The sequence below is a fragment of the Thermobia domestica genome, chromosome 1 (assembly GCF_964235325.1).
Source record: "Thermobia domestica chromosome 1, izTheDome1.hap1.1, whole genome shotgun sequence".
Classification (NCBI taxonomy): domain Eukaryota; kingdom Metazoa; phylum Arthropoda; class Insecta; order Zygentoma; family Lepismatidae; genus Thermobia; species Thermobia domestica.
The window spans coordinates 89,137,895-89,163,519 of record NC_137454.1 but is presented as its reverse complement, the minus strand read 5'-3'; the positions used below and the strand labels follow the sequence as shown (position 1 = coordinate 89,163,519).

The following is a 25,625-nucleotide window of genomic DNA, read 5'->3' as shown; positions in this document are numbered from 1 at the left end:
CAAATGCACTGTGCGTTCGTAGGTTTCTCAGAGTGTTGCTGCTCTTTTAGCTCCAGAAGCAGAAGCTTCAGAATTTTGAAGCACTTTCGCCAGTTGTCCGCAAGGTACAAAAGCACGTATACTGACTATCAGAAAAAATATCATTATGAATTTATTCATTCTTTTCAAATGTCCTTTTAGAATTATTTTTTGATCATCGTTTGGACCACTTGTATTACTGATGATTCTTTTCGAACGTGATTTGAATTCGTTTGTAGTAGATTGAAATCTGATTAGAGATTTTCGCCTAACACACCAGCGAGTAGGACAAACAGGCAATAAATGTTTAGGATTACTTTTGTTGATAGTTTTACAGGGTTCAAGAACAATGTCGGCGTGCTTATATTGTCTATCGTTTTGAAGAATCCAGGTTGATGTTTCAAACGTCTTTCACTATGGCCCGCACGTCACACAAAGGTTCGCATTTTCGTGCTACTTCTTGCAATGGAAGATCTAATGCATGATTACTGCACTGAATGTATACAGCTTTCGGATGTTGAGTCGAAGTTATCTTCTGCACACCACTCACTCGTCCTGACATGATAGCTGCACCATCATGACACTGTTCGCGTATATTTTCTGCATTCGGGTTAGGGTTCGTTAGAATATCTTGGATCGTAAATTCTGTTTCCTATTTTGTGCCATGTGGGGTGATCATTTCCATAAATATTTTGTTGGGTTTCATGAATCAGAATCAATACAGCGCACACAGATACAACTGTTCTTTCTTTGAAATATCAGTCGTGGAGTCGGCTATGGTTGCATAAAATGCAGACTCTTTAACTTCTGCTACCAAGTCTCTCTATATTGCATGTCCCATAATCTTTAAAATTCTTTCAATCAGCACTAAGCCAGTTATCCTGTCGATTAATCCATTGGTTGAGAACAGGCACATCCATTTTTCTTTCATCCAGGAGTGACATCAAATTACCCGTACTACGCAAATGTCCACTGATTGCTCGACCACTGCGAGCTAAATATCTCACACTACTAGTTATTATAAGCAGTGACTGTCTTTCTTATTCTTGTTTACAAACTTGGTCTGAAAGGAGAGCTGAAATAGAGGTTCTGTTTCAGCACTCATATCTGAACCCTTTCACTACCACTGGGATATATGTGTCCCACGATACATTCTCAGAGAACCCTTGTAATTTACCACATTTTATTGCTATGAATCGATGTTCCCCTGGTAAAGAGAAACCCGCTAATGGTTCACAGAATTCTTATTAATATTATCCAATAGACAGTAGTGGAAGTGAACGTGAACAATAAAAGTGATAATGGAACAGATGAAAGTGAGGAACAATGTATTAGTGATAAAGCAGTAGTTGCATGTACTGTAATTTGGAAAAGGATTCCGAAATGTAAAATATTTGTAATCATAAATACGACCCAATTGTTTTTCTGACAATACACATTTCATAATTGAAAATACAAGATGATCATTCATGTCAATACCACTGGGACATAAAGGTCCCACATAAAAATATCAGAGGGATACATAATGTGCCACCCTTCACACATCGAAAAACGAAACGGTGGAAAATGTTTTTTATATATATTTATACGTTTGAAAACAACTTAAAATAGCCATATATTAATGTTTTTCACTCCGAAAAAAATGATAGTGAAAGGATTAAACGAACGGAACGACAATAGAGTTCGCATTTTTCATATGCTCTGAATTATTAATCCTACCTTATACATTTTTCCTCCTCACTATAAATCTTATTGCACTCTGCATATTGTTTGTAAGAACATTAATTTAACTTTATGGAAAATGTATTTAGTTCCTAAATGACCTGTTACTCATTTAAACTGTTATATTTTTCAAACTTTAAAATTTCGCTCCACGACTCGTTTCATATTGCAGACTTACGATTACTTAAACAAAAATTTTAAAATAATTTATACAGTGTTTTGAGAATGTACACCAATGGAAATAAAGAGAATTTTCAATTCTTTTCCTAACTCTTTCTAACATGGGGGCAGAAAAAGCGCCCAGTGTCTTGTTTCAAAGAGAAAGATGAATCTGGAATATATAATTTTTTTCACATTACTATAAAAAGCAAAATTTAGTTCATATAATCAGTGTTGTGTGATGTTTCTACAGTCTGAAAGTGAGGGGGCAAAAAGGGTATCTTGCCCCCTTTGAAAATTTCAGGAGGGGCAACTGCCCCCCTTGCCCCCCCGGTTCCGGCGCCCCTGTATATCACTTTTTTTTTTTTTTTTTTTAGTATATGAGTGAGCTATTTGTAAACTATCATCTGCATTTATTCAATAATTCATGAATAAATATTTTCTTTAATTGAAAGAGAAAATTAAATGTTGACGAAAGCAAATACATTTTTGCCAGTATTTACATCATGTCTTTGTGAGATCATCTTAGTTTAGGTTAGGATTGGGCTATTGAGGTGAGGACTTCTTAGTCTACGTGCCGTAACTAAACAATTTTGTTGCTGACGATGAAATATGAAAAATCTCATATATGCTGCCAGTCGCTATGAAAACTCCCCTTTATCCCTTTCCGATAATTTAATGTTAAAAAAAATATACCACAAAATAGAATTTTTCTCGCGGGCTGGCATTATTGATCCAATTTGTATCAAGCCACAGACAGTTTGAAAACAGCAAGTCAGCTCTTGTAATTAACATAGTATCTAGTCATTTTTTAACAATGATTTTCTTATGTATGCTCCATATTCACATGCAACTGTTTAAATTAATTATATTTACAGTTTTCATATACAATTCCTTACAAGTAGTATGTATGTTATTGGTTGTTATACAGCACATTTATTATTATTATTATTAATAATAATAATAATAAAATAATAATAATAATAATAATAATAAACTATTCCAGCAGAATAAAAACTATCAACTGCATAAGATAAACAGCAAAAGATTTATTTTAAGGTCATAAAAATTCATTTTTCTCGATTTTCTCGAAAACTACGCACGATAATTCACCTTCAAGCGTATAATTTTGTTCATTTTGATGTGATATATCGATTAATATTTTGTCTTACCGTTGGGCAATGTCATAGCAAAACAGAAATTACATTTTAAGATTTGATCATATTTTTAGGCTCTATCAATTCATAGACTCATACTGTACACTGTAGTCTTTTTGTTAGTGCCATATAATTACCGGTAAAAGCTTGATTAGTTTATACTTCAGGATCAGTTTTATCCTAATAGGTGGCGTGATGATCATACAGCACACACTTTTAGATTTACATAAAAGATACTTGTTATCAATTTTCTCAAAAACTAAGCATGAGGATTTACAACCAATCATATCATTCTGTTCAGCTTCTTTAAATCTATCGATTGTTAACTGTTTCATCTTTGGACATTTTTTCGTTGAGTTCTAATAACATTGTAAAATACCTAGTACTTATTCTGTGATGGTTTCATGAATACGGGGTTTTTCTTTGCGTCAAAACAGTGGCGGTCTTATATTGACGCGATTGACTCGGCAAGTCACATATATCTAAGTGGATTCTAACTATCTTCCAAATATTATTTCAAATGGGTCAGCCATTTTCGCAAAACTATGAATTCGACTCAAATCTCGGTCATTTTTGACGTTTTATGTTTCACCTCATCCCCACCCTCTGCTGATGGGGACAAACTTGGACTTAAGCGGCGTTGAGGCCGTCACTATTCACTTCAGGGACCTCGAAAACTATGGATTGCATACTATCAGGCCCGTATTTAGATAAGTGCTATTCTGTGCTCGAGCACAGGGCGGCAGAATTTAGGGGGAAGCAATTTATTTTAAAAAGATTCACAATAAAGTAATATTTAAAACTTGCAACCAGCAGAGTCCCACGCAAGCGCGGGAAAATAATATTGTGTTTACTTCGCTCTAATTACAGTAGTTACTAATTAACTACCTTATCTGATTATTTTTAAAAAGTCATCCTCTCCTCCCCCCTCCAAGGGATGAGGATGAACTTGAATATAATGAAAACTAATACCGTTAAACTCAGCGACCTCGAAAAATATTAATTCAAGACTAATATCTGTCGTTTTCGATTACTTTTAAATTTTACTACTTTTTACTAAGTTACTACTTTTTGTAATTATTAAAGAGGTTTTTAAAATCAGTTTATTGTCCTTTTTAATAAATTATTGTTAGCAATGTTGATTTCTTTTTCTCCTCGCAAGAGTACACAATAAATTATTTTATATTATATGTATATAAGAAGGGTTATTTCATATTTGAATGAGTACTTTTAATTGAATACATGAATGGAGAATGAAATGCCTTATTTTATGACGTAAAAAAACACATTCTGACCAAAGCATATACTATTTAATAAATAATATCGTTACAATTTCGGCAAAGATACTTTGCCGATAATAAATAATATTGTTACAGTTTCAGCCAAGATACTTTGCTAATAATAAATAATATCGTTACAGTTTCGGCAAAGATAATTTGCCGAAACTGTAACAATATTATTTACTATATAGTATATGCTTTAATCAGAGGTTGTCTTTTACTCTACACAAGGAGTCCCAAAGCTAAAATAAGTGGCTTATTTTAATAAATATTAATACATTATTATTACTATATTATTTTTACTATATATTTTAAGTTTTCCAGCAGGAAACGATAACATAGTCCTGCAATCCAGCTCTCTCTAGCAGGCAAGATAGAATGGTGCGAATGTCCTATACTGCGAAGGTTGATCTTGGATGATTTTCTGTGTACCCGCCAACTGCATCGGATTCAAGGAATGGTCATAGTTTGGAGCCCACTTTAACAGAAGATATTGTCCTTCATGACCTCGATATTAGATAAGGACATAAAACACAAAAACAAAAAAAATATGCATTTTTTTAGAAAAATATTTCTAAATTTTTTTAAAAATACGGTATAACTGCTTTATTAAAAACAAACCACTTGGGGTAACGACCCGATTTGTGGGCCTGATCCGTGTTATCTATCAGCGAATGGAGGAACTACGTTCAGTCTAATTACGAACGCGTGGTCAGCGTGCCGCGTTGCCCTATCACTAAACGGCATATCGGGAGCTTTCAAGAGCTAGTGGTCATCACGTATTATATTCGCGTGATTCCTCAGTTTGCCTCACGACGCTGGGCGGACGCCGAAAATTGGGGAAGCACCGGCCGAGAATCGAACCCGGGACCACGCGGACATGAATCTCACGCTCTAACCACTAGACGACAGTGTCCCGTAAGGACGTTAAACACAAAAACTAAAAAAAGACGTATTTTTTAAAGAAGAAATATGTTTACTTTGTCTATAAGTTTCTACATAAAAATATAACTGCATTATTAGGGGAGTTGGATAAGGACGTAAAACACAAAACTAAAAAGAAATCGGATTTTAAAAAAATATTTTTGTCTATAAGGTTCCATGTAAACAACATAACTGCATTATTAGGGAAGTTGGATAAGAACATAAAACACAAAAACTACAAAAAAAGCGTAGGGTCGCGGTGGCTCAGTGGTAGAGTTCACCTCTGGTGCGTGGGTTCCTTGATTTAATCCCAGCTCGCGCCAAATGAACCTTATGATGGACAAACACTGTGTGCGTGGATTTTCTCGGGGTTCTCCCGTTTCCTCCCATTTTCTTCATTCCACATTTATTAATTCATTTCTCATCATCACCGTCTCCTTTAGCCTAACCGGTGGGACGTAACATTTAAAGATTTCATTTCGTTTTCAGTAAAGAAAGCGTACTTTTCTAAAATATTTTTTAATTTGTCTGTAATTTTCTACATAAATGAAACATTACTGTATTATTAGGGAATTCATTTTGTTTCTTTTTGTCTGTCTCCATGTCTAAGAGTTTGAAAAATGGAATACGAAGAAAAAAAAAGAGAGAGAGGGCATATCCGCTATGAAAAGCAAAAAATCGGAACCATGTGCCTTTGAAACAGTTAAAAAAAAGAAAAAGAAACAGAAAAGAAAGAAAGGAAACACAAATAGAAATAAATGGCGTTTCCAAAGGAACGAAAAACAACAGCTGTTTCAGTAAATTCTATAATAAAAAAATAAGGAAAAAGAAGAATCAAATAAGAAAAGGAAGAGTAAAAAAGTGAAAATAAATTAGAAATAAGAAGGTATACGATTAAGAAAAAACAACATGAAAACGTTAGGGAATTGATACTATTCAAACTAGTTTCAATACCAAACTTAAAAAAAAAATAAATAAATAAAAAAGTATCTAATTTCTGTCGTCACTTGGCAACTCTTGACTGTTTTCCTTGTCTTTTATTTTTATACAGTATTAATTTTGGAACTGAAAAAGAAAACAAACTCAATATACAAAAAATATACGTAGAACATTATGTCTATGAAGAAAGGAAAACTACCATTGTAGCTTTATGTTTAACTCCTTGGATAAGGTCGACAGACTGAAAATACACTTTAGTTTACGCTCAAATAATAAAGATTTCAAAACAGGTATAATAGCTACATGTTAAACAAAATTGTCCCGACAGACGATACTAACTGCTAATGAAAAGACGCTTCGCCGTTCTGGACACACAATACTAGCTTCAAGTTCCGCCATAACTAATTACCACATAAATCTTGAGAGAAGGCAGTTCATTACTTAAGTTCGATAACATCAAAGCCATGCTAATAATTTTACTTGAACAGACATGGGAGTAATTTGACTAAATATGAGAATATTGGACATACATAACTTTACATGCAACTAATTTTGCTTGAATATAAAGACATAGACATACAATAGGTTCTTACGTTACGATAAGCACATACGAATAATTTTACTTGAATATAAGAACATGGAAGTTTTTTTTTTTTAAAAAAATACTGGCTGGAAAAGATTTTACTTAAACACAGTAGTGTGAATAATTTTACATAAATATGTCAGCAAGATTGCTGCACTATAAGAACATAGTAGTAATTGTACTTCAATATAAGTAATGTGAGTAATTGGGCTTAATGTAATGTCACATGAGTAATTTTACTTGCGCACAAGAATATGCTAGTAACAGTACTAAAAACATACAAGAATAACATAAAGGCAACCAAGAAAGTTCTGCCGCTTTTTCACCCATCACCTTCGAACATCGATATGTCACCTAAGACATACCTGGAAGATCCAAAATAATCCCCATCAGCATCGACGGCATTCTGCCAACGTTCTAACAGGCCATGGATTCCATCGCGGTAGAACTTGGTGGGCTGTGAAGCGAAGAAGGTATCAAATGCATTTTGCACCTCTACTAGGGATTTGAACTCGCGTCTTTTAAGGTGATTGTCCAAGGAATAGAACAGGTGGTAATCGGACAGTGCAATGTCCGGCGACTATGGCGGATGCAATAATGTTTTTCACCCAAGGCGTAAGTGGTGTCCCGGGTCATCCTAGCTACGTGGGGCTTAACGTTGTCCTGTAATAAGATGGCCCCTTTGCGATTCAGAAGTGCTGGCTCTAGAGTTTAGAGTTTTTCTTGAAACGATTCAACTGCTGACAGTACACATTTGCATTGATCTCTAATCACCTGGTAGTGGTTCTCGATGTGCGATGCCGCGAGCAATCCACCGAACGCACAGGAGGACGTTCTTGTGCAATGCTGGTTTCGGCTGTTTCAGAACTGGTTCATGGGATGCTAACCAATGATAACGGTTCCGTGGAGCTACGTACAAGACCAACTTCTCATCACATGTCAACACCCTGTCCAGAAATGGCTCCTTCCTCAGAGAGACAACAAAGAAACACAGGTGTCTGCTCGCGTTGCCTTCTAGCTCGGAGTCAAATCATGACGAACCCATCAACCCAACTTGTAGTGCTTCCCAAGTTGATGGAGGTGCTGCCGAATAGTTTCTCTACTCACACTGCATTGTTGTCCCAGTTCCTCCACTCAATTGCTGCCTGAAGATCTTCATTTTGTGCATGTGTTGGTCTTCCGGCACGTGGTGCGTCTTCGAGTGTTTCGTCACCGCCCTTAACCTTGTTAAACCACCGCTGCACTGTCCGCGTAATCACGACACCGTCATCAAAGACCTGACATATCTTCCGTCCCGCTGCATCGGCGTTATACCCCAATTTGAACTCGTACAACATACACACCCTTATGACGCTCTGTGGAGGTCCCATGTTCATTCTGTCCTTTACGCAAGTTCACGGTGTAACTGAAGAGCCACAACCAGGTAGTATGTTGGATATACCCACACCAACAACTGACATTCGCCTTACCTCTATTCGTTCAACTCACGGTCTGAGGGCCAATTGAACACAGACCCCCACGAAAGGCAACGGAACTTTCTTGGTTACCTTTATACATAATATATAAAATTAATGTTACTTGAAAACTAGTTAGTAAGAGTAGCTTTACTCTAATATCAAAAAATACAGGGATTATTATTTAATTATACGATATAAGTATTTACAAATTTCTTATTGAAGTTTTCATGGAATAAAATAACTCAACCAGTGGTAGTTCAGTGGTATAGTGCTTACCTTTGGTGGTTAGGTTGCTGGTTCAATCGCAGCTAGCGACAAGTGGGCTTTTTGATAAACAAACACAGTGCATGAGTTTCTCCGGGGTTCTCCCATTTCCTTTATTCGAACAGTTCGTTCGTTATCATCATCACTGCCTCCCTTAGCTTGGAGGGTAAACATCGGATGTTAAACTAAAAAAATAGCAATGCCTCAGAGTATCACATTCAGATTAACTATTTTACATTTTGTCGATCACTCGACTTATAAGTACTGATATTTGGTCATGCATTTATACTTTCATATATATATTTATACTTTCACATTTATAATCTGGTATGCTTCTGTAAGCAAAAATTTGTACTGCATACCAATTCTAGAAGTACTTATTTGCTTTGAATGATGGCGTACTGAATATGTATAAAGTTCATGTGCATTCATGTTACGGAGTACCAAATACGTATTTAATAACTTGTATATATTTAACTTCATTTGGAGCTAAAAATCAAATAAAATTATGTTATTTAGAAAGCTAATAAAATGCCTTAACTTAAATTTTTAGTATTATTTTATACCTTTTATTTATTTATTTATTTTATTATTATTTATTTGTTATTGTACAATGTCGTGCTGGTATAAAATTTATCTTCGCGTGGATAAGGATCCTTCTATTGACCGAACAGACTGGACTAGATTACCCCTAAGTATTTTCATTCCATTCCTGTCCAAATATAGTTCAAAAGTTTACTCAACTTCAGTCAAATGGATGCCTGGATTAATCTGCGGGTTAAAGGCGGTTAGAATATGGTGACGACTACATCCAAGGGCGCCCATGTTGTGGTTTCCAAGGGGGGCAAGTATAAGCGACATTTCAAATGTAGTCTCAAATTTTGTGGTAACTATTCTAAAATATCTATTGGGTTTTCGATCTTCCGAAGCACAATTTTCTCTAAAGGGGGAGGGGCAATCGCCCCACCTTGCTCCCCACCTGATGGGCGCCCTTGACCACATCACACTCTTTATGTTTTGAGATCACGGAGTAGTAGTAGCGCCCTACCCATGCGCAACATAACCTGTTCCGAATAGCGGATATACAGTATATTTTTCTGTGCTGGATACAATATTCATATTGTTTGCTGATTGCAACTCAATCCAAATTAATTTTTTGTTTATTTTTTTACTTGAGAATTCTGCTTTAACGTAGATCTTATGTTCCCTAACTAAGCTGGTAAGGCCACTAATGCACTAAAACAGAGGTACGGTATCCAGTTTCTTTCCACTGAGTTCAAAAGGTCATATGAAAAACTGGAAATTAGAGAGATGTAGTGATGGAATAGACTGATTGTGAGAATTAATAGTAAGATTTACCATTCATAAGGAGTTAATAACTATGGATTCATTATAGTAATGCTCACTTCCACACAATAATTAATGCCCCTCTAAAGAGTAACTTCTTACATATTAAGAAGCCAAATTTTTTCCCCCAAAAATCCTACAACGTGAGCCATAAGTCCGTTTAACACCAGCCAGTTCACAATCGACTAAGTTAGCTGATTAATATAAGCAATACATTATGGTGTGGTTCATGAATAACATAAATGATACGTGAGTAATATGTTCTAAGAAGAGATTTTATAAAATAGTAAAACCTTGTTACATTTGTTATTAAGTAAGTTTATAATGAATAAAAAAATTATCGAAAGGATGAGCATTATATTCGTATTCCAAAAGTGGTTGTTACACAGTCACGACGCTAGAGGGAGGCAAGAAGGCATCCGTCCGGTGGCATCATCCGTTCACGTGAGTACCATATCCAGACATATTGTATTCTAATGTAGGTCAAGTTATATAAAATTATTGTTTTCGGTATAAAAATAAAGCTAATTCCTATTTGATCCCCCCAAGAAATTAAAACTGTTGTCGTCACTGTTGTTACATGACGACAATTCAATTCAAACAAGGATTAATGAAAGATATTTTTTTTTAAATAAATTTTAAAAACGGAAATAGAGCATTTAAAACAGAGTTATTACCCCTGATTTCGGTAAATTGTCATCCAATGTGACCTCATGTTTTTGTGTTTAAAAGATGTAATTCATGCATTGAACACCATAGAGGACGCTTCGAACATTTTATGTAGGCAGCCTAACTTAATGTTATGGTACAACTTGTAAAAGTTTCATGGTATCTAATTTGATAAATAACTAATTTCAATTGCATTTTCCCCAAGTGACTTATGGCTATACGGTTACTGCGTTTCTATTCAAAACCGGGACAGTTTGTTGGGAAATAAATCTTCTAAACCGGACCCTTTTTTTTCGGGGGGGGGGGGGTAGATACAATTTTACTGTGCCTAGTATAAAGTAACTAGCACAAAAAACACTTTTTCTTTTAACTTCATTCCTGCTGGATCTAGCAGTAATACGGCTGAGAAAAAAACACGAATCTTAGGTTCAAAGACTATAAGCGGAATATGAACTGTACGTCGTGACATGACGCGCCCTTTTAATATTGTAGTGTACTACAAATTAAGCTTGCATATATATCTATTAACGTGGACGTATATAGTACCAAAAATAATAGGCTATTTAAAAATAATGCAATTACGATAGCACACACAAAAAGAGATTAAAAGGTTGTTACTGGGATAAAATGTAAACCAATAGGATAAGCACCTGCAAAAATCAGAACTGTCCCGGTCATAAAGGGACGTGTGGTAATCCTACTTATCATTCACTTCGCATATATACAAACGTGGTAAGTGTGGCTGCGGACACTCAGTGGCAGTCTCTCAGCTTGGCTGCATAGAGTCCCTGGTTCGATCCCAACTCGCAGCAAATGGACTTTGCGATGGACAAGCATCATGTCCATGGGTTTGTTCGGGAATATTCTTGTCTTTTCCCATTTACTTCGTTTCACCATTTTGTTCATCACCGTCTCCCTTAGTCTCGGTGTACAACTAAGAGGGAAAAAAAACGTAGAAAATCAGGTTGAGTTGAGTTTAACGACCTTTTCAGCAATGAGGTTATATGAGAGGTGGACCTATTGATTAACGTGGAATCCGAACCACATGAGCTCCTGCCGGGAATCGAACCAGGGTCTCTTACGCCAAAGGCGCGTGCACTAACCACTTAGCCCCGAAGGAGCTGTAGAAAATCAGGGAATTCTTAATGATCGTAAAGTACTATTCTAATGAGTATATTCATGTTGTATTTCTATCATATGCATACGATCATATTCGTTAGGTTTCCTGTATGCACGAAACTAAAATTAAAGACAGAACCCCGGAACGCGTATGTGGAAGAGGGTACGAGGATGGGACGGGGGTAAAAAGAAATGAGTCTTGGCTTCTTCAGCCTTTTTCCTATTCTCTCTTGGCGAAGTTTCAACAGCATTTCGTCGTCGGCGACGGCATCAGGGACGAAGGCGAGAGGAAAGGGAAGAACTGGGGGCGAGCGGATTTTTCGACTCCAAAATTAGCGACTCCTTTGCATCTTCTTCCTGCTCGAGCGGGCCGCTTCGCCAAACTTGACATCACCGAGTATCGAAGCAGGTGCGAGCGACTTTCGAAGCGGGCTCGGAACGGACGGACGGACCAATAATCTGGCGCACGGGTGTGCTGGTGGATATATAGTTTTTCTTTCGTAGTTTTTCGTGTTTTGTACACTTCGGAACAACTAATTAATTTTTTGGTGGTGTTTTTTTATGTGTGACATTGTTTGCTGTTGTTTCCGTGATGGTCGTGCTATTTTAAATTAAAGGAGCCATTTATCGTATAGTATGCTAAATGTAAGTACATTCTAATGTTTTATAGATGTTATATAGTCTTAGAAGCGAAAATTTGCATTATTCTTATGAAGTGCATATAAATATTAATTTCGATTATCATGATTTCATTTCATCAAAACGAAATGCAAAAGGAACACTTTTTTCATTAACCAATTCCAAAATTGATCTTAATAATATATATACTATATTTATAGACTAGACCTCATGTTGTGGTGTTTGATTACATCTAAAACCGCGATATATTTTCATGAAACTTCAGTAAAATGCTTCTTTTGCTATTAGTGTCTTAAAGTTTCATTCTGTTCATCGTCAGAGGTGTTATGAAACAGGTGATCAGAAATTTATAATACAGGGTTTCTATTTGAAAGTAGCCTAGTTCTAAGCGTATTGCGTATATAACCTAGAGGAAAAGATGAAGGTTGCTACTCGGAATATTCGTCATATAATATTCTCTGTGAGAAGTATTTATGTACATCTGTTTACCGACATCAGTTTTGCTGAAACAAAACAAAGTCCATGTAATCCTGTACTTGCAATGGGTTAGCCAGGAGGCTGATCCGGCTCACGATCCCCTCCCCCTTAGTACTGTGATATTAAAAATTGATCCTGATTACAGGCAGCATGTTTTTTTTGTGATCACTAGTGATACAACATTTCTTAAATAATTTATGTCCGTCAGCTATTGTTATAAATGTTTCTTTTAAAATATACTTATTTACACAAGCTCTGGCTTAACTGTAAAAAGGATTTCAGCATATTAATTGCATACTGTTTTTTTTTTTTTATTATTATTTTTTTTAAGATCTTTCTCGCTAGCATATGCATAGAAATTATACCATCTGCAGGTGAGAACAGAAAGTATTAGAATGGAACGTGAATGTTTAAGTTTTTTAAAAAAAAAAAAAAAAAAAAAAAAAACTATTACTGAGCTTCTACTTAACCGAACTGCTAATGCGCGCAACTTTGGTGTGCGCTGTTTCTGGTTCTGCTCCCAGTTGGAGAATTAAAATTTTCTGCCTTGAGCCAATATGATGAGGCAAATTGGAAAGCTACCTGAATTAAGAGATATCACACTCCGATCCTGAAAGCCACAAGTAATGGCATCCGGGAGCTGATGTACTGATCACGCATCACCCAATAAAACGAGCGTCATCTGGACAACCATAATCCTTCATCGGCTATAGCGAAAGGGAGTTTATTTTAGTACTATTCTCTATCTGTTAACTATTACCATATTTGATTACCGTGTATGACAATTATTAACATCCTTAAGAAGTTTCTGGTTTCTGGCTTCGCCACTGTGTACTTGAAGCTATATTGGATAATGTTTGAGTTAAAGAAAAGTGACAAAGATTTCTAAACAATTTATTCCTGAAGTCTAGCTGGATATTTTTGAAGAGATTAGTAAACAATTCACTCCTGAAGAGCAGGAGGAGTACGCACATTTTTCTTTTAGAACCATTCGCAAGAATTCAAAATGAATTTATTGAAGAACGAACCCTAAGAAAATGTTTTATGGCCAACACGTTCTCCAGACTATGCAATTTACCTGTTGAATATTTGAAGCGGAAATGTACGCTTACAGCCCACACAGGTTAGACGAACTTGAGAAAATTATACGTAGTGCTGCTCAAAGTATATATCCTAAGTGAGTAAATTGCAGCGTTTGTGAACCCCACACAGAACAATACAGATTCAAACCACAGCAATTTGTTCAAACATTTGAAGGCTCTCTGAACAGAAGTAGAGCCCGAGACCAAAGGCGGCATGTGCTCTAGCCAGTAGACTAGCAATATGGGTTTATTTTTTTTGGTTAGAAGTAGAGTTTGAAATAATGAACGGATGGGAGATGTCTTCATCGGAAAGATTTTTGAGGAAAATTCTGCTACCGATACTATCCGCCATCGAAGGAGGGAAAAGTATGATAATTGTTTTTGAAAATGTTGTCCATTAAAAAAAAAAAAAAAAAAAAAAAGAAATGATGTTCTACCTGGATCGGACGTAGTCCAAGAGTGCACAAACAAGTGGCTGAGTGAACTCGTAGAATTAAAAATCTACTATATACCACGAGCATCTCAAAATCCATTGCGGTGGTGCCACGCCTCATTGTACCAAAACATATTTTGTCATTAATTAATTGACTTTTTATTGCAAAAGCTCCATCAACCAGCATTAAGGGTCTTCACTACAGCGAAATTAAACTGCCGCTAATTTTAGAGTTTTTTTCTGTAATATCTTCAAAACAAATAAAACGTATTCGAAAAAGAGAAACGTAGTGAACTAGACAATACATTTTGCATGTAATACCTTGTTCACAATTTACCTATCTGCTTTTGGTATGCCGCTATTTAACCGAATGGCTAAAGGAAACGAACTTGTAAGTAAGTTAACATTTACATTAAGTAATTTTCTTCCTTTAGCTTGGAGCGATAAAATAGGGATGGCCAAAATTTTCCAGAAACGGAAATTTCATTTTACGAGTTTCGGAAAAAATCCGGATTATTTCCGAAATCGGAATTCTTCCGAAATCCGGATTTTTCCGAATCCCAAAGTTTCCGAAATCCAGAATTTTCCCAATTTTACTTTTCGGATTCCAGAAATTAAAAATTCCGGAATTGGCCATTCTTACGATAAAATTGTGATTTTTCCCAATGTGACATCCCTCAAGAGCCGCCGTACCATTGCAATGAAGACAAAAGATATGTATTGTTTTCAACTTACGAACAAAGTGTGACCAAACCGTATAGTTTTCTATTGGCTATAAAAACAAATTGAATTCTAAAAAGCTAGATTATTTAAAAAAAAAAAGTTAAAAATAGTGTGGGAACATGTAAGATAGAGTATGAAAAGAAGATATGCATTTCCAAGTTTATCACAAAACTAATCAGTTATACGTTGTAAAGGAGTAACGGAAGTTTCTGTCGAGATAGGAAAACAACGTATGAAACAATTAATCTATTCTTGGTAGTGCATCGACATTAAAATGCCTGCTTTTATATCGTCCTTCACAATTCGTGCAACCGTGCTGTCAAGTTTATTGCGATCGTTTATCTCTCTCTCTCTCTCTTTCTCTTGTTGTCTCTCTCTCTCTCCTAACGTCATGTTTATGGCTTGCACGTTTTCTCGTCCACTCTGTCCGTCTACTATATTTTCAAAGTGCTGTTTGTGCATGATGGCTAGACAGTCTCGAACTAATGAAAGAAATTATGCTCTACGAGTTCGTTACCATCGTCAAAATACCAGACTTGCTCCCAGAAATTTTTGTTGGGAGTCCAATACCGAAGTCACTCACTACATCTAGACACTATATAGCAGCGTTTCCCAACCTTTTTCAACTTGCGGCACACTACGGGTGTAACTTGAATTCTCGCGGCACACTCATATATATTATTATTATTATTTGCAAATTTAAAATCATGGTAACTTTTTTTTTCTGTGATTACTGATCTCTTTCTCATCGAGATGAAAGCCCGATCACTGTTTTTTCCCGGTGGTAATTCATTATGCTTATTTTTATTCTAATTTTAAAATAAAAAACAATTGCAATGAAATATAGGACTCAGATTTTTAAAAATACGCTTTCTTTTTCGAAAACTGTACCCAACCTTCCACTAAGAACGAAGATCACTAAATAACGAACGAACAAACAAATGTCTTGTACTTTTAACTTTGCTGTTTTAACCGAAACCGGTGCATATTATTGCAATCATACAGCTTGCGATGCGTCGAAGTCAAAACACAGCTGTTGAACAAAGTGTTGTTCTGTCATTCACGTGCGAATGAGTGCTGTACGAACGTTCACTTGACGCGTACCGTACAAGTGCTTCCATTTCTCGGTGTTAGTATGACTCAATTTAAGCGTAATACAGCAACTAACCGTGGAAATGTGTACGAGCCGAAATACTGTCTGCTACTCAGTAATAGATGTAGAATAATACATTACAATTACAGTAATTTTTTCCATGGTAGAAACTCATAGTAATGTGAAAGTGAAATACAAAAATATACATTTTTTCCTGTCTTGCAATTTGGTTGCTATAGAATTAATAATTTTGTTTCGATTTCCTCGCGGCACACCAGCGGTCCATTCGCGGCACACCGGTTGGGAAACGCAGCTATTGAACGGGTATTACTCCCCCCACCAGAAAGACAATAAATAATTGTAAAACACTTCCACCTATATTTACAGAGAAAAATGATAGCACTAGAAAGTTTGTATAAGAAAAAGAGTATAGATGAAGTGTAAGATCAAATTTTCATGCTACATTCTTTAGGGGGTCCGGACCCGATAGATTCTTCGTGGTGCGCTCCTGCAACATACTCCCCTAACAGTAATACAACGTTTCTTTGACTTATGTTCGATTTATGGGGCCGTGGTGGCTCAATGATAGAGCGTTCACCTTTGGTGCATGGGGTCCGTGGTTCGATCTCAGCTCACGCTAAGTGAGCTTCTTGTGGACAAACATCGTGTGCCGTGGGTTTTCTCTTGGTTATCCCGTTTCCTCCCGGTTAAATTAAAGGGTTAAATTGAGATGATATGAACTAATATACAATGGAAAGTTGGTTCCGAAAATTCTGTCGTGGTGACTTGCAATAGGAGGATAAGATAGATCACTAACATTGTTCTGTTGCTGGAGACTACGAATTGAATCTTATACCCAAAGCAGATCTGCGGGAAACGACACGATAGGTTGCAAAGAAACTTAGCGTTGATCATTCAGCTGAAGCGTGGCATTTGGAGAAACTGAAGTAAGTGAAAGGGCGGACAAATTGACCGAGAACCAAAGACTTCGATGCTATGTTTCTGCTACTTCCGTGCTGTGAAAGCGATTCAATTTTCCTACATATTCGCACATGCAAGGAAAACTAATTCTTGTACGGCAACTGGCATATTCTGTCAATGTTTGGATAAAGTTATATTTGACCAGTCGACCTTCATGTAGAGATACCATATTTTCAAATATGAAAAACGGGGGAATTTTGAACAAATTATTTTTGTGACATATTTTCCGTAAGCTTTAACTTTTTTTTCTGTCTTCGATACATAATAAATTCAAGTTACACAAACATACAATTAAATCGATTATATGCAGGGGCTGACCAAAGGCCGAGCGACTGCCCAGGGTGTCACAGTCAGAGGGGCGCTAAAACGAGCCTCAAAAATAAATTTTATAATGTGTTTTCTACTGACTTTTTTGTTTATATTCTTCTAAAGTAGCGTCAATTACATAATCTTTTTTTTATTCCACCATCGAAGAAGAGAGTTTCATAGTATTAGGGGCGCTTATCGGCAGATTAAGACATGGTATGTAAAAGAAAGAATGGAACCATGTATTTAAGTATCAAATTTTCTTTTTGAAAAATGGGTTTAAAATATTAACACCACTGTAATTAAATGTAAAATATAGGCTAGGACTGATGGAGCTCGAAAAGGTCACTTTGCCCGGGTGAAAACGTTGCCTTGGTCCGCCTCTGATTTTAGGGTCAATTTTACAATGCTTTTATTCAAAGTTACTTGTCTCGTCTCTCTATTTAACTCAATTCTCGTCATGGAACATTTAACTCAATTCTATAACCAATGCTCGAAAAATTTTCTTCTGACCTAGGCGCCAGTTCCGTTAACCAAGCATTATAATAATAGTATGAATCTAATTTGAAACATTATCCTATATGTTTTGGCTGTATATTAGCAATGAGCAAGATTAGTATTTTAGGTCGTCATGATGATCAGGTACCCGGGAGTTTTCGAGCCCTGATTATAAGCTTAATATTTCAACACAAAAACTAAGAACGTTTTGATAACATACAAGTAATGAAGTGTCATTCTATTCCTACTAGAAATTCATATACAGGGTGTATCAAAAGTCGGGGTGATAGGCAAACTTCGTTGTGAGTCAAGGTACGAAAGAATGAAAAGAGACGAAATTTGTTGGAAATAGGTGGTTTTCACTCTAAAATCGAGATTTTTTTCAATCGCAGCATCTGTTTGGGCACTGAAACTGAAAAATCAATGTTGCCAGTTCAGCAGATTGTTCCCTTAGTCTAGGTAGTCTTCATTCCAACAATACAGCATATAACGTAATTCGTTATACACAGGTCATCAGTCCAAATTATACTACAAAAAATCACATAAAACAGTTTATATTGCATTTTACTTCCCCTCTTTTTATTGTGGCACACTATTACTGAAATAAATATACACCTTTATATTTTTAATGCATACTTTTATATGATGGTACCTGAATTATACCATTTATTTACAAAAAACGTTGTTATGACAACGTAAAGACAAAAACTCATCACATATCATCATATTATAATCAACAAGGATCTTATAAAATAGAGAATCTGCCTTTACAACAAAATCTTGAAGCCATACGTCACAGTTTTGCCACTGCCCACTCCACCCAATAGGATCGCAATGTTTTCAGCCAACAAACATGGCGGAAACGAAAGTAGCCAATCAGACGATGGCGGAAACGAGAGTAGCCAATCAGACGTGCCGATGCTTGGTCGTTTTTTGGCTTCATTATTTAATAGAATGAAGATATATATATGGACAGATCCTCTATTTTATAAGATCCTTGATAATCAATCAATTTTCCCTTTCCTTTTTCGTATATTTCTTCTTCTTCTTCTAACTGGTTAGTGCATATTTTAAAATCACACATTGCCCGGAAAAGATATTTAAAATTACACTGAAAATACAAGATGTCGTTACATCATTGCTGGGAAACTATTCAAAGTGTTTTATGTTCCCTCATACAACAATCTGCATGTACCACGTGTAATTTTCATGTACTCTCACGTTCCTCATGTCATTTTTGTGTGCCCTTACGTTCTGTTCAAATTGCCTGCTATACCGGAAACATTGTTTTCTCATTTAACATACAACACATTACCAATATGAAACCCAAACGGCTAGTGCGATTGGAAAAAATCCACTATTTGAGATTGAAAATAACCTATTTCGAACAATTTCTCTCTTTCCATTTTTTAAACCTTCACTCATAACGGAGTTAGATTATGGCACCGGAGGTTTTTAATACATCCAGTATACTAATGGTATGGAGATAATGTAGCACACATAACCAGTGATGTCGATCCGTGGAGAAACGGGAGAACTGGAGAAACGGGTGACCTGTTAATAATGACAAATTATTATTATTACTATTATTATTATTATTATTATTATTATTATTATTATTATTATTATTATTATTATTATTATTATTATTATTATTATTATTATTATTATTATTACACGATTGTATTGATTTGAGTTTAGTGTCGTGTTTAGCAGCGAGTGTGTATAAAACGTGGACTTATAGCTTAACGAAGGATCTGAACCACATGAGCTCCTGCCGGGAATCGAATCTGGGCGTTCGGCTCCAAAGGCGCATACGTTAACCATATAGACACGAAACAACTCTTTATTATTACAAGATAGGAAAATCACAAAATATGAATTAAAAACATTTGAAAAGAATGAAGAAGGAAAAAATAACGTTCTCTTCCAAATGAGCGAGAATCCTTCGTTTTTAATGGCAGGTCTATGATAATATAAAGATATCTATAAACAGTGTTTATTACATCTTACAGCAGTCTGTACGTGTCTCCTCAATACCATAAAGATACGTATAAGTCATGTGAGTTTCAAACACAATTCTTGAAAAAGCGCTCATACTGCTGTTGTTGCTAACGGGAGATGTTCCATGTAATGTGATAACAAGAAATCAAACCGCGCAAAGAAGAAAGAAAGAAAATAAGATTGCTTACGTCAAGCACGAACTTTCATAACGTGTACCAAAAGCTGCAATCAGATGAGAAACTACATACTGATTTCCTTTTTGCTCGTATACTGTACGTAAGATCGTGTGTGGGGGATTATGCTTCTTTTACAATGCGTCACGGTTTTGCAAACACTTCCTCTGGTGCCCATGTTTGAAGCTTCTAAACAAAACAATGTCTAATTGAATATTGTATATTGAAAAAGCGATTACACTCATTAAGCATGAGGTTTACACAACCTTTGCTTGAATACAATTCATATCTAACTGTGACTGTCACAAAACTGTAAACATTGACACTGTTTTATTACAAAGACAATAATGGGTCTATATTTTACTATAGGTCTATAGTGTAGCTAACCTTATATGGTGTTTAAGTAGCTTCAGCCAATGACAATATCTTGTGAATGTTGAAATTAGTCTTAAAAAGTGAAAAAAAATGTATGTATAATCAACTAGCAGAATACCTGTTCTTCGCACGGGGAGAATACGTTTCATTTTGGACATAAAGGCACCAAAGCTGTCACCAATCAACTAAAGGACCCCGAAAACTATGGATTCGACACTGATATCAGTCATTTTTTAAAATCAATTTTATGTATCTCCTCCCTCGCCTCTAAGTTGGATTTAAACGGCATCGGAAGTGTCATTGTTCATCTCAGCGACCCCGAAAACTGTTGATTCGACGCTAATACGAGGGCCAATATTTATATTTTGCACCTAATAATGAAAAAATAGTAGTTTGTCATTGAAAATTGATTTCATGTTTTTCGAAAATTCTTCTTTATGCTCAATACACTATTGCCTTCGTTCGAACCAATTGTCAAAGCATTTTTTCCAATCTTCTTGAGAAACTTCCATAATATGGTTTTTGAACGCATCAACGACTTCTTCTGTCGACGAAAATCGTTGTCCACGCAATTTATTCTTGACATTCGGGAACAAGAAGAAGTCATTGGGTGCCAAATCAGGACTGTACGGCGGATGACCTATTAATTCGATTTTTTGAGTGTTCAAATAGTCGGTTGTTAGACGAGATGTGTGAGAACTTGCATTGTCTTGATGAAGAATGATCCGACGGCGCTTGTTTATTTTCCACATTTGACCGAAGATCTCCGGCAAACAAATTGTCGTGTGCCATTCAGAGTTGACCGTGCTACGTTTCTCTGAAGGCATAGTTGCGACATGGCTAGTTTTCCCGAAATACAGGCGACCATTTGTTTCGATGTGCTTCCATCGCGAACAACTTTTGTTGGATTTGGTTCATCTTGAAACACCGGCCAGTCTGTCGACTGCTGCTGTTTACGTTCCGGCTCATATGCATACACCCATGATTCCTCACCTGTTACAATCTTATACACGTCTGTTGAAGCACCGCCAATGTATTTATTGAGCATTTGTGTGCACCAATCGACGCGAACTTCTTTTTGAGTTTTTGTCGAATTATGTGGGATCCAACGAGAACAAACCTTTCTCACAGCTAACTGATCATGTAATATTTTATATATGCTGGTGGAACTAATGCCTAGGGTTGCCTCAATCTTACAGTATGTCACATGACGATCTTGCAGTATTCGGTTTTGCACAGCACCAATGTTTTCTTGAATGACAAATAATTTTGGACGACCTTCGTGAATTTCGTCAGTGAGCGAATGGCGGCCACGAGTAAAATCGTTATACCAGCGTTTCACAGTGGTAAAGGATGAGGCTATATCGCCAAATGTGGAAGTAAGTTTGTCGATGCACTCTTGTCTTGGTAATCCTCGTCGAAAATCGTAATAAATGATCGCACGAAAATTTTCACGAGTTATTTCCATTTTTCTGTTGTCACGCAATCTTCGAGTCAACGTAAACAACACAGAACTATTGATAAAACATTTGAAGTACGTTATGATCAACAATATCAGACATTTCTATACAAACAAAATATAACGCCTAACTACCAGTCACGAACGTGAGAGTATAGGGCCTCGGCAGGAGCATCATTTGGAGAGCCCCATTTTCCCTTCCCATGTAGCATGTAGAAGCCTCACGAAATATACGACGTTTCATCATCTATTTTTTTTTTTTTTATTCTGTTTATTGTAATAACACTCTATTTCCAATGGGCTTTCAGTAGCCCCACAAAGTGTAGTCGCTAATGCTCTCGCCTTCGGTGCGAGCGATCCCAGGTTCTATTCCCGGTGGGGGCACTCGGTCGAAAAAGTGAATCAGCTTTTTCAGGCCAGACATCCTGAATGAGGTTTTCCTCATTCACACCAGACAAATGCCTGGGTGGTACCTAACTTATAAGTCCCAGGCCGCTTCCTTACTTCCTAATTGCTTTCTTCTTTTAACGGATATGTGCTCATAGAAGGACGTCATCCCTCGTACGTTACGGATTAAATGGCCATAGATGCCGAAAGCCCAGAAAACTAAATCCTAAATCCCAATGGGCTTTGATATAATGCTAATTGACACCAGTGTTGCCAACAACCTCTGAAGAAAATAGGTTAGATGGCCTTCAGAAATAAGCTTTTTTACCCAAAAAATGACTTTGAACTGCTAACCTATAACCTACATTGCAGATTTTAAACCCCTTTTTTGTGTGTAGGATTAAAAGTGAGTTTTAGTAAATTTGAAATGTTGAATTTTATTCGTTGAAAACTAACAAGGGATTTCGGTCGGGATTTCGGGAGAGTGTCTGGATCTCCAGAACACACCTCTGCAACTACCAAAATTTTAAACCAAAACGTTCCACTTAAGTTTCATGTAGAAAGTATTCTACTGTACGTTTTGAGGAAAATAACTGTAATAAAAATAACTTAATATCACTGAACAGTAAGGCATATAATAAACTAACTTTTAGGATATGCAGAAGTAATTATAAAAGTTTTGCCACAAAAATACCTACACAGACCATAATAAATTCAGTGAGCTCCGAAATACAAAGTAACAAAATTACGTATAAGATTCAGTCTACAAAGCAATTGTTACTTGAAGAATGGACATGCACTATTTCGAGAATCGAGATAAAACGAGAAATGTTTACGATACTTTTTGTCTCGTCTCGATTTCTACCTCCAAAGCGAGACGATAATTTGAGTTAGCCTTGTCCCGTCTTGAATGTAAAATGTTAACTCTCGTCTCAATTTTGTTTATTTTGTTTCAGGAACGAGATGAGAAATTCCTCTTCTCATGAGCAACACTAATAGTAGGGGATCATATGTCATCCCGTGGCAGCTTTCGTGAAGATAAGATGAGGGGGTTATTTTTTTCATTTAGAGAAGTCTTCTGGTAAATAATTTTAATAGTGTCACTCAGTGGTGCATGGCATGTAGACGTGATGACGTCACCAAAATGGCAGACAACTCGATTGAAGAAACAATCATTATCTCAGTTGTTTATGGACCGATTTTTTCCATAGTTCATTTTAGAAGAAAATCAATTTTCAATAACATGATATCTAAGTAGCTATTTCCTCTGACACTAAATGGACAGGAGTTATTTAATAATTGATGAATTATTGAATAGTTATTTATTAAATATGGGGTTATATCATGGGTTATAATGAAAGAAAATCGCAGAAAAAATACTTGAGATATGTTGTGTAAGGGTTTTGTGTGATGGAATCTCGGTCAATGGCAGTGATCTTGATAGCAGTAACGCATTTAGCCCAGGCCATGGGGCTGAGCCCCCAGTTTTTTGATTGACAAAAATAATTTAAGCTATTATTTCTATAGTTTTGGAAGTTTATAGCAAACTCGTGATATACCTACCACAGTCTGGATTGTGGCTGGCTCCTCCTGTTCTCACCTTCTACATCCGCCCCTGCTTGATAGTCAAATGTACATTACTTTCGCTGTTTATGAGCTGGCTCTTTTCTCTTAATACCTTATTTGCAAGGTAAATAAATTTCCTTTGAAAAGTTCCATACTGTATTTTTTGAAAATTAGATAGTTATTTTGAACGGGGTTGTAATATTATTTCTAAAATGAGTTACAGTTATAAACAGTACAAGTATATACATGAAATCAGTTGCATGAATGTGATTGATTATGGCTTTGCAGGCTATCTCTAGGCCTCTCATCTTCACCAATTTCCGAGTCAAACTCTTATTCCATTAGCTTATTATGTAACAAGTTTTCATAAAATTCCTCACTAGCTCCACACTCACACATTTCACTGCACAGCAATCTATGTGAAGAGCATCTACGTGGTGGGGCGGATTTGTTTCTTGAGCAAAAACATTTCACCAAATGAAGAATGTAATCTATAGCGCATGCCATTACACATGTAACTGGAATTGTCACTTTCTGCAGTCCATCCATGTCCAATTGAAGATGCAATTGTTTGTTGGGAATTACAGTCATGATTCCCAATCATAAGTTGATAATTAACTCTCTTCATGGTAGGTATAAATGAACACTTTGTTGGTGCAACTTTTCCCAGCTTGTCTATTTCTTCGAGAACACATTACCATCACAAATATTGAAGATTACAAATATTTGATTTTGGTTGGTAGAGCTGGCAGATGAATTTTTCTTGAGCTATCATAATTTCATCAGGAATAAAATCGTGATTGCCTAGTGAACAAAGGGCTTATAGCATATCGTTTGATGCAGAACAGAAAACTTTCCAATATGAAATCTTCCATTTCCCTGACAAAATGCTTGTGCTACCACATCCAGAAAACTAATGTAATGCTGGATGTGTAGAAGCTTTTAATGCACATAGAGCATTGAAATGCTCTAATCGAAATTGTGTCCTTTGAATTGAACACAAAATATGACAGCACTGGAAGTTAAGGATATCTTCGTATGTTGAAAACCAAAATATGTGTATCTTATGCAAAAGTAGAAAAATTTGTCTACCTTCTTTTTTCCGCGTCGACAGAATGGAGAATTATTCTTCGTATCTGCCTCTTCTAGAGTTCTACGTAGATGGTCCAATGAGCAATGTGTAGAAGATACTTCTGAATATCATGAAACCACGAAATATTTCTTCTTCGCCTTTTCACAGTAAAACGTTATCTGAGCCAAGTATTCTGCTAGTTCATCTTTTTGTACCAAAGTGCGAAATCAATTTCTGCATCGTGACATTTACTATATTTTTGCTGTCAGTGATTTCGTATTGAGTAGGTATAGCTGTATTTTTTAGAATTTAGATTTCTGGGTTTTCGGCATCTATGGCCGTATGAGGGATGACGTCCCTCGGCGAGCACACTATTCGGGTAAGGGAAGAAAGGAAGCGACCTGGGACCAATAAGTTAGGTACCACTCCGGCATTTGCCTGGTGTGAATGAGGAAAACCTCATTGAGGATGGCTGGCCTGAAAAAGCTTTTTAACACTTTTTTGACCGAGTGTCCTTACCGGGAATCGAACCCGGGACCGTTCGCACCGAAGGCGAGAGCGTTAGCGACTACACTACGCGGGACCACTTACTTCTTCTTCTTCTTCTTCTTTTGCCTTGTAATATTCTTTATGGAGTTTTCTTGATAAGTGTTAAAACAAGGTCAACCTCATCATAGCTCCAGTACTTCGTTTCCATTTTCTTCATGAATGCTTTTGCT

At 36.3% G+C, this 25,625-nt stretch overlaps 1 protein-coding gene across 5 annotated transcripts in view; it reads left to right on the top strand.

Moving 5' to 3' along the window:
- Positions 1 to 11,897: 11,897 nt before the first annotated feature.
- The window catches only part of LUBEL (Linear Ubiquitin E3 ligase), a 254,196-nt gene continuing 240,468 nt past the window's right edge, over positions 11,898 to 25,625 (top strand). For 3 of the 5 annotated variants that reach the window (XM_081760702.1, XM_081760706.1, XM_081760693.1), the window contains exon 1: positions 11,899 to 12,283. In XM_081760702.1, coding sequence (XP_081616828.1) covers positions 12,275 to 12,283 — 9 coding nt within the window. In that variant the 5' untranslated portion in view covers positions 11,899 to 12,274. Of the gene's footprint in view, positions 12,284 to 25,625 lie in introns of all 5 variants that reach the window. The other 2 variants (XM_081760703.1, XM_081760697.1) reach the window with 1 other exon arrangement.